The 16,688-nt window shown below is 39.3% G+C and overlaps 2 protein-coding genes across 3 annotated transcripts in view; one reads left to right on the top strand and one right to left on the bottom strand.

Moving 5' to 3' along the window:
* Positions 1-16,688, bottom strand: part of MCMBP (minichromosome maintenance complex binding protein) — a 67,710-nt gene that overhangs the window by 9,224 nt on the left and 41,798 nt on the right. Inside the window, exons 8-14 of one of the 2 annotated variants that reach the window (XM_082854756.1) lie at positions 15,846-15,946; positions 9,492-9,670; positions 9,029-9,152; positions 7,744-7,861; positions 2,400-2,565; positions 1,328-1,461; positions 226-390 (exon numbers count right to left, since the gene is read on the bottom strand). In XM_082854756.1, coding sequence (XP_082710882.1) covers positions 226-390; positions 1,328-1,461; positions 2,400-2,565; positions 7,744-7,861; positions 9,029-9,152; positions 9,492-9,670; positions 15,846-15,946 — 987 coding nt within the window. The remainder of the gene's footprint in view (positions 1-225; positions 391-1,327; positions 1,462-2,399; positions 2,566-7,743; positions 7,862-9,028; positions 9,153-9,491; positions 9,671-15,845; positions 15,947-16,688) is intronic. The other variant, XM_082854757.1, reaches the window with a different exon arrangement.
* Positions 12,510-14,099, top strand: LOC309971413 (Y-box-binding protein 1-like; the record flags this gene model as incomplete). The annotated part of the gene is given in 3 exon segments (XM_082854416.1): positions 12,510-13,419; positions 13,423-13,657; positions 13,660-14,099. Coding segments are annotated over 3 exon segments (1,308 nt in total). The 5' UTR covers positions 12,510-12,786.

The raw sequence follows: 16,688 nt of genomic DNA, 5'->3' as shown, positions 1-16,688 counted from the left end.
AGAAAAAAAATATGTCATAAAAGAAAAGACATGGAAATTAAAATTGTACACTAGAAATATCTATTTCAAACACAAGAAGACAATAATGGAGGAATAGAGGAACAAAAAAGACATATGACACAGAAAACAAATAGCAAGATTACCTTACCAGTAATTACAGTAAATGTAAATTGATTAAATATCCAATTCAACACAGGGAAATCCTTTGTTTTAACCCAAACACACCTTGGTTATTTCATCAGATATGCTATAATCCAGGAACCTCAAAAGGGTCAGATAAATGCGGAATTTATTCAGCACGGAAGGCAGCACCGCAGAGAGAAGGCTGTTCATGTACTCCTCCATATTTGGTGGAATTAGCTGTGGCTGTAAGTGGATCTGGCAGTCTGCCTAAAATGAGAAACAGTGCACATCATTTTCCAAGTTCCTAAATCAACCTAGAATTTCAGGGGGATGCATTATCTCTATCAGCCCCTAAGGGAATTAAATACAATTCATTATTAGGGGGAGGTCATTTTTTAATATTAATTTGTATGCACTGTAACTCAGCAATAATTACAGAAGTTAGCCTTTTCTTGGTTACTTATGTTTCCTCAATGGTATCAGTAAACATATAAAAAGATAGTGAATCTCTAAAAAGCAGCTAATTAAAATGTTTTAGATGTTTCCTTAATCATGGAACATGTACTCTATTTCTTACTGGACTGCATTTCTAGAAACCACATATAGCAAATCACACTTTCCCACAGAAATTTACCACTGGGCCATTTCATTCTCATTCACAGGCAGTTCCTCATATATCAAGGGTGAACATCATTATACAGAGCAACTGTACGCCTTTTCAACAACTGGGCATACTTCTCATCATTAATGACTCAGACGTAAAAGCTCTCTTCATTAGTCACTGATGATTCACCAGAGCATTTCACGATAAAGCATAGAAATAATTACCAGGTGATTAGGAACATTTTAAAAGGAACTCTAAAATATTTCTCACGTAGGATTGGCAGAAAACAATGGAACAGAGGCAGCAAGAACAAAGGTCTGGATGTTAATCAGGCAATTTACAGACAGTTTCTACTTTCTCTCCCTACATGTGGGAGTTTTCTGCTGCCAAGAGTTTTCTTTGCTTGTCTTGTGATTTTCTTTACAGATACAAAGTTTTCATCCCAGAGAACAAAATAAGCAGTTCCCTCATTAATAATCGGCAGCCACAACTCTGAAACAAGTTTAACTTATTAATAATAAGCAGTACCAAGAAACAAAGCAAAAATATAGATATCCTTCCAATATAACCTCCGTCCATTTAAAAATGACCCTTCATTACCGGCAGGAGTGATCTCCCCTCCGAAGTAATAAAAACATTAATATTGCAGGGGAATTCCATCTGGTGGTAGCTGAAGTCATAATCCACCTTCTGCCAAGTTATTAGGTTGCTCAGGGCAGTCACATTATGAACACCTACAAAAACAAGGGAATAATTTTTCAGTAACTTGATTTTAATCACCTAACCAAATTAGTTTTGCTGACATTAATAATAAGACATGAGATTTCTACTGCTTTAAAAAAAAGTATATGAGGCACTGTTCAATCTTCTAAATGGTCATTAATTAATAGGCTTCACAGATAATATCTGTCAAGCTACACAAACATACTTCTGGAGCCAAGATTCCTCCCCCACCCACCCCAAATCTAATACCAAGCATCTGGTGTGCAATTAGATATAAAATAGTTCCCGATAAAAGTATGATTATTTTGTATGTGGCATCTTCACAGGGCTAAAATAATCTGGTAGAACCAAAATTATTTTTATACAGAGATAAGGTTACTGAATTTTACTGAGTTTATACTCACCTTTGCCTTAATTCTACCCAGTCTACACTATTTTTTTTATTTTTACCTCTTGAACTTACACCAGCAAAGTGTCTTAATTCTCATTTGAGCATAGATAAAGCAATCTGCTTTCTTGTAATTTTATAACATGTTCCATAACTGAGGTTAGTGCAAGCCATCTGATCTACTAAATATTTTTTCAGAGATTCTTTGAAAAAAAATTTTTTAATCACATTGGCTGGTAGAAAATGTTTTATTAGATCTTTTCTACAACTTTTCTTTTGAGGTAATATAGGACTAAAGGCAAAACCTCCTCCCTTTTCAGCCTTTAAAAAGCTACCTGCTACTTGGTGTATTATACTATTTTCAAACTATCACAAAACATAGTTGATGTACACAACTTATTTGTTAATGATATATGCTTTAACCAAATTCACAGAGCAAGCCTTTGTCTTAAGTACTTGTGAAGTGTGAATTTGTCTTTGTTCAGTTATTCCTCAGAAGATCATTACCACGCCTGGCTTTGCTGGGAGTTAGAAATGGAAGGACAACGTCCGTGCACACACCTGGCGTGTCCAGCTGCCCCTGTTCCAGGAGAGTTTCATCAATTACAAGAGAAGTATTGCTGGGCAGCTGGAGGAGCCCGCTGACCAAGCGATTGGCTGTGTAGTCTTTGTGGGGAATGAATTTCAAGTGGTTCATGTTCGCTATAGTCATCTGCAGATGAAAAGACTGCAAAGAGAAATTTTTTTAATGATCAAGGAACTAAGTTTCCCTCTTTTAAGAAAACATATATTTGGAGTTAAACACTACATTTTATAATGGAAAGAAAGAGCTTATTATTTCTAAGGGAGTAAGCAGTCTCATGGTTTCTTGAGCTCTTAGAAACAAAAATTTCTCCATCATAAGAATTTCTGATTCTATGAGCTGCTTTATTTTCAGCTGTCTTGTTCAGTATTCTTGAAGAATATTTTTTATTTTACCAGTGAACCAGAAATAAATGATAGACAACTGATATATATATCAAATATTCAGAGGCTTAACTTCTTTAACTGACCACAGGCTAACAAAACAGAAAATAAAATGTTTATTTACACATCAAGACGGGGAGAGAAAAGCTTAATTTTCCTGTGTGCTCCCTGAATTAAAATCATATTCATCAGTAAAGGCAAACATACAGTAGAAGTAGGAAATCATCCATACACAAATACGATATCTAAATCAGTAATCGTGAGAGGAGAGGACAAACACCAAACTATATTGCCCAAGGTGATCTACAAATTCAATGCAATCCCTATCAAATTACCAATGGCGTTTTTTGTTTTTGTTTTTTTGCGGTACACAGGCCTCTCACTGTTGTGGCCTCTCCCGTTGCGGAGCACAGGCTCCAGACGCGCAGGCTCAGCAGCCATGGCTCACGGGCCCTAGCCACTCCGCGGCATGTGGGATCTTCCCAGACCGGGGCACGAACTGAACCTGTGTCCCCTGCATCGGCAGGCAGACTCTCAACCCACTGCGCCACCAGGGAAGCCCCCAATGGTGTTTTCTATAGAACTAGAAAAAAAAATTTTTAATTTGTATGGAAACACAAAAGACCCCAAATAGCCAAAGCAATCTTGAGAAAGAAAAACGGAGTTGGAGGAATCAGGCTCCCTGACTTCAGACTATACTACAAAGCTACAGTCATCAAAACAGTATGGTACTAGCACAAAACAAAAATATAGATCAATGGAACAGAACAGAAAGCCCAGAAATAAACCCACACACATATGGTCAATTAATCTACAACAAAGGAGGCAAGAATATACCATGAAGAAATGACAGTCTCTTCAATAAGTTTTGCTGGGAAAACTGGACAGCCACATGTAAAAGAATGAATTAGAACAGTCTCTAACACCATATAAAAAAATAAACTCAGAATGGATTAAAGACCTAAATGTAAGACTGGATACCATAAAACTCCTAGAGGAAAACATAGGCAGAGCACTCTGACATAAATGGCAGCAATATCTTTTTGGATCTATCTCCTAGAGTAATGGAAATAAAAACAAAAATAAACAAATGGGACCTAATTAAACTTAAAAGCTTTTGCACAACAAAGGAAACCATAAACTAAATGAAAAGAAAACCTACAGAATGGGAGAAAATATTTGCAAATTATGCAACTGACAAGGGCTTAATTTCCAAAATATACAAACAGCTCATACAGCTCAGTATCAAAATAACAAACCCAATCAAAAAGTGGGCACAGGGCTTCCCTGGTGGCGCAGTGGTTGAGTGTCCGCCTGCCGATGCAGGGGACACGGGTTCGTGCCCCAGTCCGGGAGGATCCCACATGCCACGGAGCGGCTGGGCCCGTGAGCCATGGCCGCTGAGCCTGCGTGTCCGGAGCCTGTGCTCCGCAACGGGAGAGGCCACAACAGTGAGAGGCCCGCGTACCGCAAAAAAAAAAAAAAAAAAAAAAGTGGGCACAGACCTAAGTAGGCATTTCTCCAGAGATGACATACACATGGCCAAAAGGCACATGAAAAGATGCTCAACATTGCTATTAGAGAAATGCAGATCAAAACTACAATGAGATATCACTCACACTGGTCAGAATGGCCATCATCAAAAAGTCTACAAATAATAAATGCTGGAGAGGGTGTGGAGAAAAGGGAACCCTCCTACACTGTTGGTGGGAATATAAGTTGGTGCAGCCTCTATGGAAAACAGTATGGAGTTTCCTCAGAAAACTAAAAATAGAATTACCAAAGGATCCAGCAATCCCACTCCTGGGCATACAAACAAAACTCTACACCAAAAAGATACACGCACCCCTTTGTTCATAGCAGCACTATTCACAATAGCCAAGATATGGAAACAACCTAAATGTCCATCAACAGATGAATGGATAAAGAAGATGTGGTACATATATACCATGGAATACTCAGCCATAAAATCCAATGAAATAATGGCATTTGCAGCAACATGGATGGATCTAGAGATTATCATACTAAGTAAAGTAAGCCAGACAGAGAAAGACAAATATCGTATGATATCACTTACATGTGGAATCTTAAAAAAAAAAAAAATACAAATGAACTTATATACAAAACAGAAATAGACCCCCAGACACAGACAACAAACTTATGGTTACCAAAGGGGAAAGGGCTGAGGGGTGGGGGGATAAATTAGGAGTTTGGGATTAACATAATACACTACTGCATATAAAACAGATAACCAACAGGGACCTACTATATAGCACAGGGAAGTATACTCAATATTCTGTAATAACCTATACGAGAAAAGAATCTGAGAAAAAAATAGATATATATGTGTAACTGAATCACTCTGCTGTACACCTGAAACTAACACAACACTGTAAATCAACTGTACTTCAATTTTTAAAAAATCTGTGAATCACTATATTGTGTACACCTGTAACTTATATAATATTATATATCAACTATACGTCCATTTTAAAAATTTTTAATAAATTTTGAAAATAAAATAAAACTATATTCATTCAGCACAGACAGCTGCAGACCTCTAAACAAATTGCTCCAAGGAGGCCTGAGGTGTGGAGGACTCCACACTGTCATCAGCGCTGTGGGTCTCGGAACCTGCTCTACCCGGGAGAGCCACCTCCTCACCCAGTCTCAGCAGTAGAAAATCAGTTAAGTCCACCTGCACCTCCCTCCGTCTTCCTGAGCCCACCACCCAGTGCCCTCTGCACCCTGCGTTGTACTCCAATCTAAGATCACTCTGGACCATAAAGAAGTATGTGTGGTACGGGTGGAGACTAGGGTGGGGAAGGATGTCAAGGAAGAGAGAAGATGTATTTTCAAAATGCAGAGGATTTTTGTACTTTGGCTCAGTAATTCAAAGAAAGCGGGGGGGGGGGGTGTCATATTATAGATACAAGGAAATGACCCCGAAAGAAACAGAGTCTGTCGAAACAAAAGGTGGCATAGAGCAGGGTGCAGCTCCATATAAGCAAAAGTAGGTCACTCACACTTACTGCTACGAAAACTAAATAAGATATTAAAAAGGCAAGTGTTTAGAAAAAGTTCAGTGCTAGCTAAACACAAACATAAGAGTAATATAAGGGAGTGGGATATGGTAAAAATGAAACAGTAAAACAAACCACTACAAAGTGATGTAGAATAAAAAGAACAAAAAGGAAATAACTTACCATGCAAGAATCCTGAGTGCTTTCCTCATATCACTTTCACACTTAAAAATGTAATTCACGTCCCAAGTATGTGCTACTTAAATCTTGGCCTCAAGCTTTGAGTGGCCCTAGGCTGCCACTCAGACCCCACGTCCTACACTCCTCCGCAGCACTCATTCCATGGCAGTACACCGGCCCCTCAGGCTGGCGTTCCTCAACATGCCCAGCACGCTGCGCTCGGACCCTGAACTTGTTCTCTGCACGGGACAGACACTTTCCCCAACACGGCCCTGTGTCTTGATCCTGGGTTTGCATCAAGTCTCTCCCTGAACTCCACCCTGGAGAGGGCTTCCCCGACACGCTGTAGATGTCAGCAACTCCACCCTGGCCTACCCCCAGCACTCCCTATCCCCTTCCCCTGGGCCTTTACTGTTCTCCATGGCACTTCAGTGACATACTATATATGTTATTTATTATTTGTTGGTCTTCCACCACCAACAAAGAGTGGTCCAGGGCACTCCCAGGGAGTTGCTGAAACCTTTTTATGGGGTCCATGAGGTCAAAATCACACATGGATAAAAGATCCATTCAATGTGCAAGACAGACCAATGAATTTACGATAGCAGAGTATAAAAAGTTCATTGATGAGATTACAGATTTCACACAACTCCTTGAAGAAAATGCCATATGGACAGTTTTGGTCTAGTATCAGAAGAATATCTACAGTTATCTGAAAATGCCATTAAAAGTCCTTCCTTTGCCAACTACTTTTTCATCTGTGTAAGGCCAACATTCCTTCATATACTTCAGTCAAAACATCATGTTACAATAGACTGAATGCAGGAACAGATATGACAATCCAGCTGTCTTCTATTAATCCAGACATTACAGAGACTGGCAAAAATTTAAAACAATGTCACTTTTATCACTAATATTATTTTGTTTGGAAAAATAGCTATATTTTACAAAAATATTTTACTTTTGCTCATATGTAATTGATTTATTTTCAATGAATATTTTAATATGTTTTTAGTTTTAACTTCTAATATGGTAAATTGATAATAAAAACCCAAACAACATCTCTTTAAGTTCTCAATAATTTTTTAACAGTGTAAAGTGAGTCAAGGAGAGTGAGAAATGTTGGTCTATTTAGTCCAATGCTGTTTCTTAAGAGCCCAGAAGACACTCAATAAACACTGGTTAAATGAATGATCTGTTTCAACCTCTTAAATTTCCAAAGAAGTGATCGGCATTGCCAGTCACACAACTAATCAGAAGCTATTCTCCTGTCCCCAAGATCTTAATACCACACAAACACTGCGTTCCAGATGTCCTGGCAAATAAAGGTAGCTTGACTTTCCAAACAGGAATTAAAACTGGGGTAGGAGAGATCAAGTTATTACCTCAACTAAAAGAATTATGCTCCTATAATTTAGAGTTTACTTAGATTTACGATTTTAAAGTACACAAAGGATACCAAATTGTACAAACAAACTGGCATCAACGGAGAGTACAATGTTAAGGGAGTTACTACAGTTGTGTTGTTGCTTGAAGAGACCTGTGCTAAGGCAATAAAGGAAATGTGAAATGTTTAGGAGTTAGTACATTTTAAATTATGAAACTAGGCAGGCTTTGTTTCCCCTTAATGAGGTCTGTTAACATCTCAAAGTTAAATGTTTGGGTTGAATGAAAGACAATTAGATGGACTTTTAAAGTGTACTTAAGCTTATAATACATATTTATATTGATCTTACTGCTGGAACTAGATGTTGAATAATTCGATATAAGTGTTCGGTGAAGGTACTATTCCGTGGACACCCACTCAAGTTAACCGTAAATTTTCCTAGTGGAAGAACATCTCTTCTTGTATATCTAGAAAAAAAAAGATATCAACCAATAAGATACTCACGTGATTTCCTGATCTCCATCAAAAAGCAAACGAAGAAAAATTAGCTTAATACTGTCATTAAAATTAAAGCAGATTATTCTCATCAGTTGTTTTTTTAAGCAGAAACAACAATAAAAATAATAGCCAATATTTAAGTGCTGGGCATGTGCCAGGTACTGTTCTAAGTACTTAAATGCTTTCTCATTTAATTCCCAAACACTCTGAGGTAGGTATTATTGTTTTCATTTTACAGATGAGAAACCTGAGATACAGAAATTTTAAGAAACATGCCCACGTTCACGTATCCAGGAAGTGACAGAGCTGAATTTGAACCCAGGTAGTTTGGTTCCAGAGTCTATGCTCTCAACCATCATGTACTACTGTCTCAAATCCTATCTGAGAAAAGATTTATAGTACAAAGATGTTTACTGGAGGATTATTTAAACAGAGAAAAAGTAGGAAAACCTAACATTTAGGGAAAAAGTACAACTGTCTATAATGAAATACTGCACAGCCATTAAGAGGTTCAAGAAGAATGATAGGAAACGCTTAACATAAATGATAAAAGCAAGATAATGATCTGTTTAGAGTATAACTGAGATCTAAGTAGGGATGGATACATATGTAAACAAAAAAAAGATGATATGAACAGGTACCAAGATCTGTTAACTGAGATCATCTTTAAGTGGTGAGATTACAGACAATTTCAATTTTCTTCTTTATGCTCTTGGAACTTGTTGAAGGCACACATGTTATTTTGAAATCAGAAAACAAAGAGCTGTAGTGAAGTGAAAGGGAGAGGGGCACATGTCCACATACAAGTGAGATGTACACCAAATGGACCTCACAGAGCCTTGGGATGTATAAATAGAGAATTCAGAATGCACAAAGGATAAAATAACTCATTTTACTCATTGGCCAGGTTCTTTATCTGATTTTTGCTCTTAAATTTAAGGACATACAATCAAAATGCTACATGTGACACTGAGAAAAGTGAAAAAGGAATTTCTATGATTTGGTATAACACCTGTTACACTAAATAAATAACCATCTGGTGATGAAGCCTGATAAAAACAGAAACCTTTCTGTTCTTTTCCCCTCTCAACAAAACACCAAACTCCCTTAATTCCCACCAAGAACAGAGCACTTACACTGTAGAAATGAGATGTAATATAAGATATTCAGCAGCCAAACTGTCTCCCAAAAGGGCGTGAGTGAGGAACCCCAGCAGTTCTGCTCTGACTGGAGACAATTCAGACATGAAACTAGAAACAACTGGAGAGAGAAAGGAGACCAGATTCAGAACACAAACCAGTTCCTCTCGTGTCTCTTAGGTTAAAAAGTAACTGGAACAAAGCACTGCACGTCAGTAGATGACTAGTATGGACTTAAAATATTGGTCAGTAAGTGACGCCAGCTGTCAAAATAAGACAGCGTGTATACCTTTTGGGGGGCCTCATTTTAATGAAGAGAATTAACATAAAGGAAAATGGAGCAAAGAAATGGTGATCGCTGGAGAAATTTATTCTGACGACCAAGAATCTGACTGACAGCTCCACCATGCAGCCTTCACATGCTGGGTAAGTCTCTGGGCCACGAGGCTTTAGCACTTACACTTACAGGTTTTGCTCTCCTCCTTGTTAAGGCAAGCAGGCAGTAAAGGGTTGATGTGCTGCAACTTCTGGGCTAAAACCACATGGATTCTTGGCACTAAGGAGGCAGGAGGACTGTGCACTCTCTGTTCTTCGGCTGTGTCTGTGCATTCCATTGGATCTAGCAGCGAAGAGGCATCCCTGCGGAGAGATGACAGAGCTTCAGTTCACAAAGGCGGCAGCTGTACAGATGTAAAAATAACACCCATCTCTGAAAATCAAATGAGAACTCAAGCCAAGAACAATTTCACCTGCACGTCCCCTTAAAGAGCAGAAAATGCTCCTCTTCCTTGTGGACAGTTACATCACAGATTTCAGGCTACTTTGGTCATATTATGAGAGAATGTATTTATTCTATTCTTCAAGATCAATAACATTTTTACTGGGTGTGTTGTAACTGCAACAAATGCGATACAGCATATCACTCATCAAATTACTTCAGAATGCAGACACCCTTTCTTAAGCTACTAGCTGGGACATCAAATGCTTCATCACGTGTCTCAAAAATGGGGGTCTCTTCCTTAAAAGCCATCAGGTGTCTACTATTCAGTGTGAAGAATCCATTCATCTCTCTTGCTAATTCTTTTTCCTAAATTTTATTCTTACATGATACCTCTCTTGAATAGTGAATCGACAAGCAGTGAAAAGGAAGTGTGAGTTTTTCAGGTTTGCTAAATAAATTAGCAGATGATAGATTTATTGTGAGATGATTGAAACAAATGACTAAGATGTTTTTAGACTTTACAGACTGACTCTAGAGAGTAATCAATTCATACCACCATCCTCCTTAAATACAAGAATGATACCAACAACCTTTATATAGTGTGTACCATGTGCCGGGCAATGTTGTTCACTTTGCACACACAAATTTATTAAAACCTCACAACCACCCTCATGTATAATGAGGAAACCAAGCCACTGTAGTAGTTAAGTGTAAGGTCACAAAGCCAGTAAGTGGCCAAACCAGGATTCCAACCCAGGCCATCTGGCTCAGTCTGTGTACTAAAATGCCTCCATAAATGAAGTAACTCAAGCAGGAAATTCACCATAACCAGAAACAGCCAAGACAAGCAATTTTGTATGCCATTATTATGGAACTGTTTATTTAAAGTTGTTTAAAACATCTGTTTTGCATCATTTTTTAAGTGTGAAAAAATAAGTTCTTCCTATGGAAAACCAAGATGAATGTCCAATATTTAACAAAAAACTCTACTGCAGGGGCAGAATATAATTCTCTTCTTTCGCCAACCTCAAAACAAAACAAAAAAAGAATGAGGATGATCTGGATTTTCAGAATATATTAAGTGAGGGGAAAAAATATGTAAAAGAGCACATATACCATGTCCCCTTTTATATAAGGCTAAGTGAGGAAAAAAATATATATGTATCTGTTTTTGCAAAAAAGAGATACAGGAAGGATAAAAGCAGAACTGAGGCTGGTTCCCTACAGCAGCAGTCCTCAGCCTTTTTGGCACCAGGGACCAGTTTCATGGAAGACAATTTTCCCACGGATGGGCTGGGGAGTGGGGGGTGCAGGGGTTGGGGGGATGGTCCAGGTGGCAACGCGAGCAAGGGGAGCAGCAGATGAAGCCTCACTCTCCTGCCCTACAGAGCATGGGTGGGAGCAGGGTAGAAGAGATGAGGGTAGTGGGGAATGACATTCCTACATTCTTTTTATACAGTTTTGATTTTGGCAACAATTTCCATGTTTTCTATACTTAAGTACAGAAACCAATAAGGACAGAGGGAAAACTCTGCAGTGAAACACAATGGAAACAAATGAACCTAACTATGTATAATGAATAACAACTAGCAGAGCACTGATGTGGGAAGAAGTCACCCAGGTAACTCTGGAACACAGCTGACTATATATACACTCTCATTCTAAAATAAAAATTGGAAACAAATAATGAACTCAAGTTACTAGGTTTGTTTTTTGCAGTGGTATGGGTTATCAATTCTGAAATTACCTTCTCTGCACAGCAGTCTCCTCTTATCAGCAGGGAATACATTCCAAAACCCCTAGTGGATGCCTGAAACTATGGATAGTACTGAGCCCCACATATAATATGTCTTTTCCTATATATACATTCCTATGATAAAGTTTAATTTACAAATTAGGCACCGTAAGAGATTAACCATGATAACTAATAATAAAAATGAACAATTACAATGATATACTGTAATAAAAGTTACGTGAATGTGGTTTCTCTCTCAAAATATCTTATTGTACAAATTTAATGCCTTCTCCATCTTAACTAAGCACTTATCACATACCGTGACTGTACCTTTTGCAGGTTGAGATGCAAAAGCAAAACTAGCACTAATTTCTTTTTCCATCTCAACAATTTTACAGAATCTTCTACTGTTCTTACTGTAGATCTTAACAACCTCAGCATACGATTTTTTTTTCTTTCCGTATAAGTCAAAAAATTTTACCTTTTCACTTTAAAAAAAGCATTTTACAGCTTTTCTTTGGCATACCCAAATTGCCACATCACTACTCTTATGCTTTGGGGCCATTATTAAGTAAAATAAGGGTTACTTGACTACAGGCACTGTGATACCTGGAAAGTTGATCTGATAACTGAGATGGCTACTAAGTGACTAACGGATGGCATACCCTGGACAAAGGGATGATTCACGCCCTGGGCAGGACGGAGTGGGACAACTCAAAATTTCATCACACTACTAAGAAAGGTATGCAATTTAAAACTTATTATTTATTTCTGGAATTTCCCAGTTAATATTTTCAGACAGCGGTTGACTGTAGGTAACTGACCATGGAAAGCAAAACCGAAGTGAGGGGGACCCTACTATATCATAGAACTGAGCAAAGGAATATATTGAGGATACTAGGAGTCAAGTTTCTCTCTGTTAGAAAAGGGAATGACAAATACGGAAAGGAGGAAGACTAGAATGACACCGAGTTGTGGAGCTGAACTGCACTGGAACCAGGAAGACAGTGTGAGCTCATGGTTTCTGATATTGTAAATAATATAAAAATATATGTAGATGTGTGTATATAAATGTGTGCGTGTGTGAGTATTTATATATTTATTTCCTAGCTCTGCTGAAATGGCATAGAAGCAATGCCAGCTCAGTACCAATGAGCACACCAGTACTCAAATCTTGATTTTTTAAACAAAATTCCTCACTAAAAGAAACAGGTGCTCCTTGGGAAAAGGGCTGAAACTGAGGCTGAAGCATGGGAAGTACAAGATGAGGCTGAAACAGCTTAATGCATCAGAAAATATATGTTCAAAAATGGTAAGATAAGGTCACGTCAAAAAGAACCCACTGGTGGCGCAGTGGTTGAGAGTCCGCCTGCCGATGCAGGGGACGCGGGTTTGTGCCCCGGTCCGGGAAGATCCCACATGCCGCGGAGCGGCTGGGCCCGTGAGCCATGGCCGCTGAGCCTGCGCGTCCAGAGCCTGCGCTCCGCAACGGGAGAGGCCACAACAGTGAGAGGCCCATGTACCGCAAAAAAAAAAAAAAAAAAAGAACCCACAGTTCGATCGGTAGCAGGAGCGGACCCCGGAGAGCCCCGAGCAGCCCCACTGCCACCGTCCCCACTCACCATCACCGCAACCATGAGCAGCGAGGCTGAGACCCAGCAGCCACCCGCCGCCCAACCCCCCGCCCTCACTGCTGCCGCCGCCAAGCCCAGCACAACGGGCATGGGCAGGACTGGCAGTGGCTCAGGCAGCGGTGGCCCCGGCAGCCTCACATCAGCGGCGCCTGCTGGCGGGGACAAAAAGATCATTACGGCGAAGGTTCTGGGAACAGTAAAATGGTTCAATGTAAGAAACAGATATGGTTTCATCAACAGGAATGACACCAAGGAACATGTATTCGTACACCAGACTGCCATAAAGAAGAACCCCAGGTAGTACCTTCGCGGTGTAGCAGATGGAGAGACTGTGGAGTTCGATGTTGCTGAAGGAGAAAAGGGGGGTGTGCAGGCAGCAAATGTTACAGGCCCTGGTGCAGTTCCAGCGCAAGGCAGTAAACATGCAGCAGACCGTAACCATCATAGACACTATCCACGTCGTAGGGGTCCTCCACGCAATCACCCGCAGAATTACCAGAACAGTGAGAGTGGGGAAAAGAATGAGGGATCGGAGAGTGCCAGGCCCAACAGCGTCGGCCCTACCGCAGGCGAAGGTGCCCACCTTACTGCATGCAGAGACCCAGTGGGTGTCGACCACAGCACTCCAACCCTCCTGTGCAGAGAGAAGTGATGGAGGGTGCTGACAACCAGGGTGCAGGAGAACAAGGTAGAGGAGTGAGACAGAATATGCCTTCCTCGCCAAAGATGCCCAGAGAGGACGGCAATGAAGAAGATAAGGAAAATCAAGGAGATGAGACCCAACGTCAGCAGCCACCTCGACATCGGTACCGCGGCAACTTCAATTACCGACGCAGACGCCCAGAAAACCCTGAACCACAAGATGGCAAAGAGACAAAAGCAGCCAATTCACCAGCTGAGAATTCATCCGCACCCGAGGCTGAGCAGGGCAGGGCTGAGAAAGTGCCGGCTTACCATCTCTACCATCACCCGGTTTAGTCATCCAACAAGAAGAAACAAATATGAAATTCCAGCAATAAGAAATGAACAGAAGATTGGAGCTGAAGACCTTAAGTGCTTGCTTTTTGCCTGTTGACCACATAACTAGAACTATCTGCATTATCTAAGCAGCAAGGGGTTTTTATTATTTTTACCTAAAGACGTCTCTTTCAGGTAATGACAAACGTGTTTAAAAAAAAAAAAAGAAAAAGCCTGTTTTTTCTCAATACACCTTTAAAGGTTTTTAAATTGGTTCATATCTGGTCAAGTTGAGATTTTTTTAAGAACCTCATTTTTAATTTGCAATAAAAGTTTACTGCTTGATTTTTTCAAAAAAGTCAACAAACTGCAAGCACCAGTTTTAAGGTCTTAAATAATAATAATTAAAAAAAAAAAGAAGAACCCAGAGCCTGCTTTAAGTGGCTCCCAGTAGCCAAATATGGGAAAATTTGAGCCTCAAAATAGATAACAGATTAACATCCACACTAACATAAACAAGAAGTACTCGAATGAATAAATAGGAGAGAAATCTTACAGTAGAATGCCAACGAATAAATGTAGAGGGAATGACTGAACAGAAAATCACCATCAGAGCAACAACTGAGTCTAACAAGAATCATCAATGAATGCTAAAATAAGTGGGTGAAAACTAAATGAAACTGAAATGATATGGTCTTGTAGCTCCCTCTAAACTACCTGTTAGCTACAAAGTGAAAAACAGTAACTTTACAGTAGAGAAACCTGGTAGACACCACCTTAACCTGAGCAAAAGAATATATTGAGGATACTGGGAGTCAAGTTTCTTTCTGTTAGAAAAGGGGATTACAAATACAGAAAGGAAGAAGACTAGAATGACACTGAGTTGTGGAGCTGAACTGAACTGGAACCAGGAAGACAGTGTGAGCTCATGGTTTCTGATATACCGACTTGTAAATAATATAAAGACTGATGTACGTGTGTACCACAAGTAACCAAGCGGTCAAAAAGAACTTCACCAGAACGGGATACTGTACCTGCTGGTGTGATACACTGAGAAAGATACATCACTTTGTAGTTTCCTGCCCAAAATGTATAACCAGAATCTAATCACACGGAAACATCAGACAAACCTCAACTGAGAGACACCCTACAAAATAACTGGTTTCTACTCTTCAAGTGTCAAGGTTCTGCTCTGCCATGTGAGGACACAGCAAGAAGACAACCATCTGCAAACCAGGAAAAAGGCCCTCACTAGACACTGGCGTCTTAACCTTGGATTTCCCAGCTTCCATAACTGTGAGAAATGAATTTTTTGTTGTATAATCTGAAAGAACAGAAAAAATTGTCAAGGCCTCGAAGGACAACAAAGAGCTGGAGACTGCTCCAGGTTAACGCAACGAGTGATCCTAAGGATCCTGGACCAAGAAAATGACTGCCAGAAAGAACAGCAATGAGACAATTAGTGAAATTTAGTGTGGTCTGTGGTTAGTGTATTGTGTATTCACAGCAAATTTCCAAACTTTGTAGCTATACTCTGATTATATACGAGGTCTTTGTTCTTAGGAAATATGAATGCAACAAGTATTTAGGATACAACATACATAACTTACTCTCAAGGGTTTCCAAAAAGTGTACGTATGTATAAAAATAAGCAAATGGAGCATAAGGGTTAACAACTTGTAAATTTGGGTAAAGGGAGAAAGGGAGTTCTTTATAATTTCAAACTTTCAGAAAAGCTGGAGGGTAATTATGTCAAAATAGACTCACCTTTCATCATTATTCAGTATACTTAGCACAGGATCCACAGATAGTATGCCATATAACTCAAGAACATCATTTACTTTAAAACAATCCCAGTCTTCATAGACCTAACAAGAGGCCACACAAAATCACATTGTTAGGACTAAATAACACCAAAAAAGCATACGATATTAGTCTTAAAGTAATAATAATATCTTAGCATTTTAAATCAGAAAATGAACCTCAAAGCAACTCCTTTATTTGATAAATTGAGATCAAGAGAGGTAAAGCACTTACCTGAAGTCATTCTGCAACGAGCAAATACGTTAACAACTAAAACATGAGCCCTCCTGACTCCTGACCAATGTCTGTTTCCCCACTACATTCAGAGAAAAGGCTTTCCCCCAAGGATGATGGTCAACTAAAACTAGAAACATGCATTATCTCAAAATCTATTAACTACATCAAGAGAAGGGAAAACCCCACGATTATTAACTTTGGACTTATTCACAAGCTATGCAGTGTTAGGAGGACTAACACAAACTTGGAATGGCCGTGAGGTTTCTCACAGTAAAGAGCCAAACTTTCAAAGCTGTCTATCATGATGGATATTAGAAACTGTCAAAGCCTCCTACTGGTGAGACCTAAGAGAAGCATGGAAGGAAAAACGTGCTAATTCTTGCTCCTGTGCTACATAACTGAAGTGCCATTTAAGTTAAAACCACAACAACTAAGAACAGAAATTCTCAATGATCATTTCTGAAACTTGTATCACTTGTTCACCTCTCATGATTAAAAAACCAGAATAAGCAGAATAGGGGAACAAACTATTAACAGATATTTTTCCTTCTACCTTATTTTAAATCTAAG

The sequence above is a fragment of the Leucopleurus acutus genome, assembly GCF_964270905.1.
Source record: "Leucopleurus acutus genome assembly, chromosome: 14".
In the NCBI taxonomy this organism is placed as follows: Eukaryota; Metazoa; Chordata; class Mammalia; order Artiodactyla; family Delphinidae; genus Leucopleurus; species Leucopleurus acutus.
Note: the sequence above shows the minus strand (reverse complement) of the source record. Positions and strands in the feature narration are given on the sequence as shown.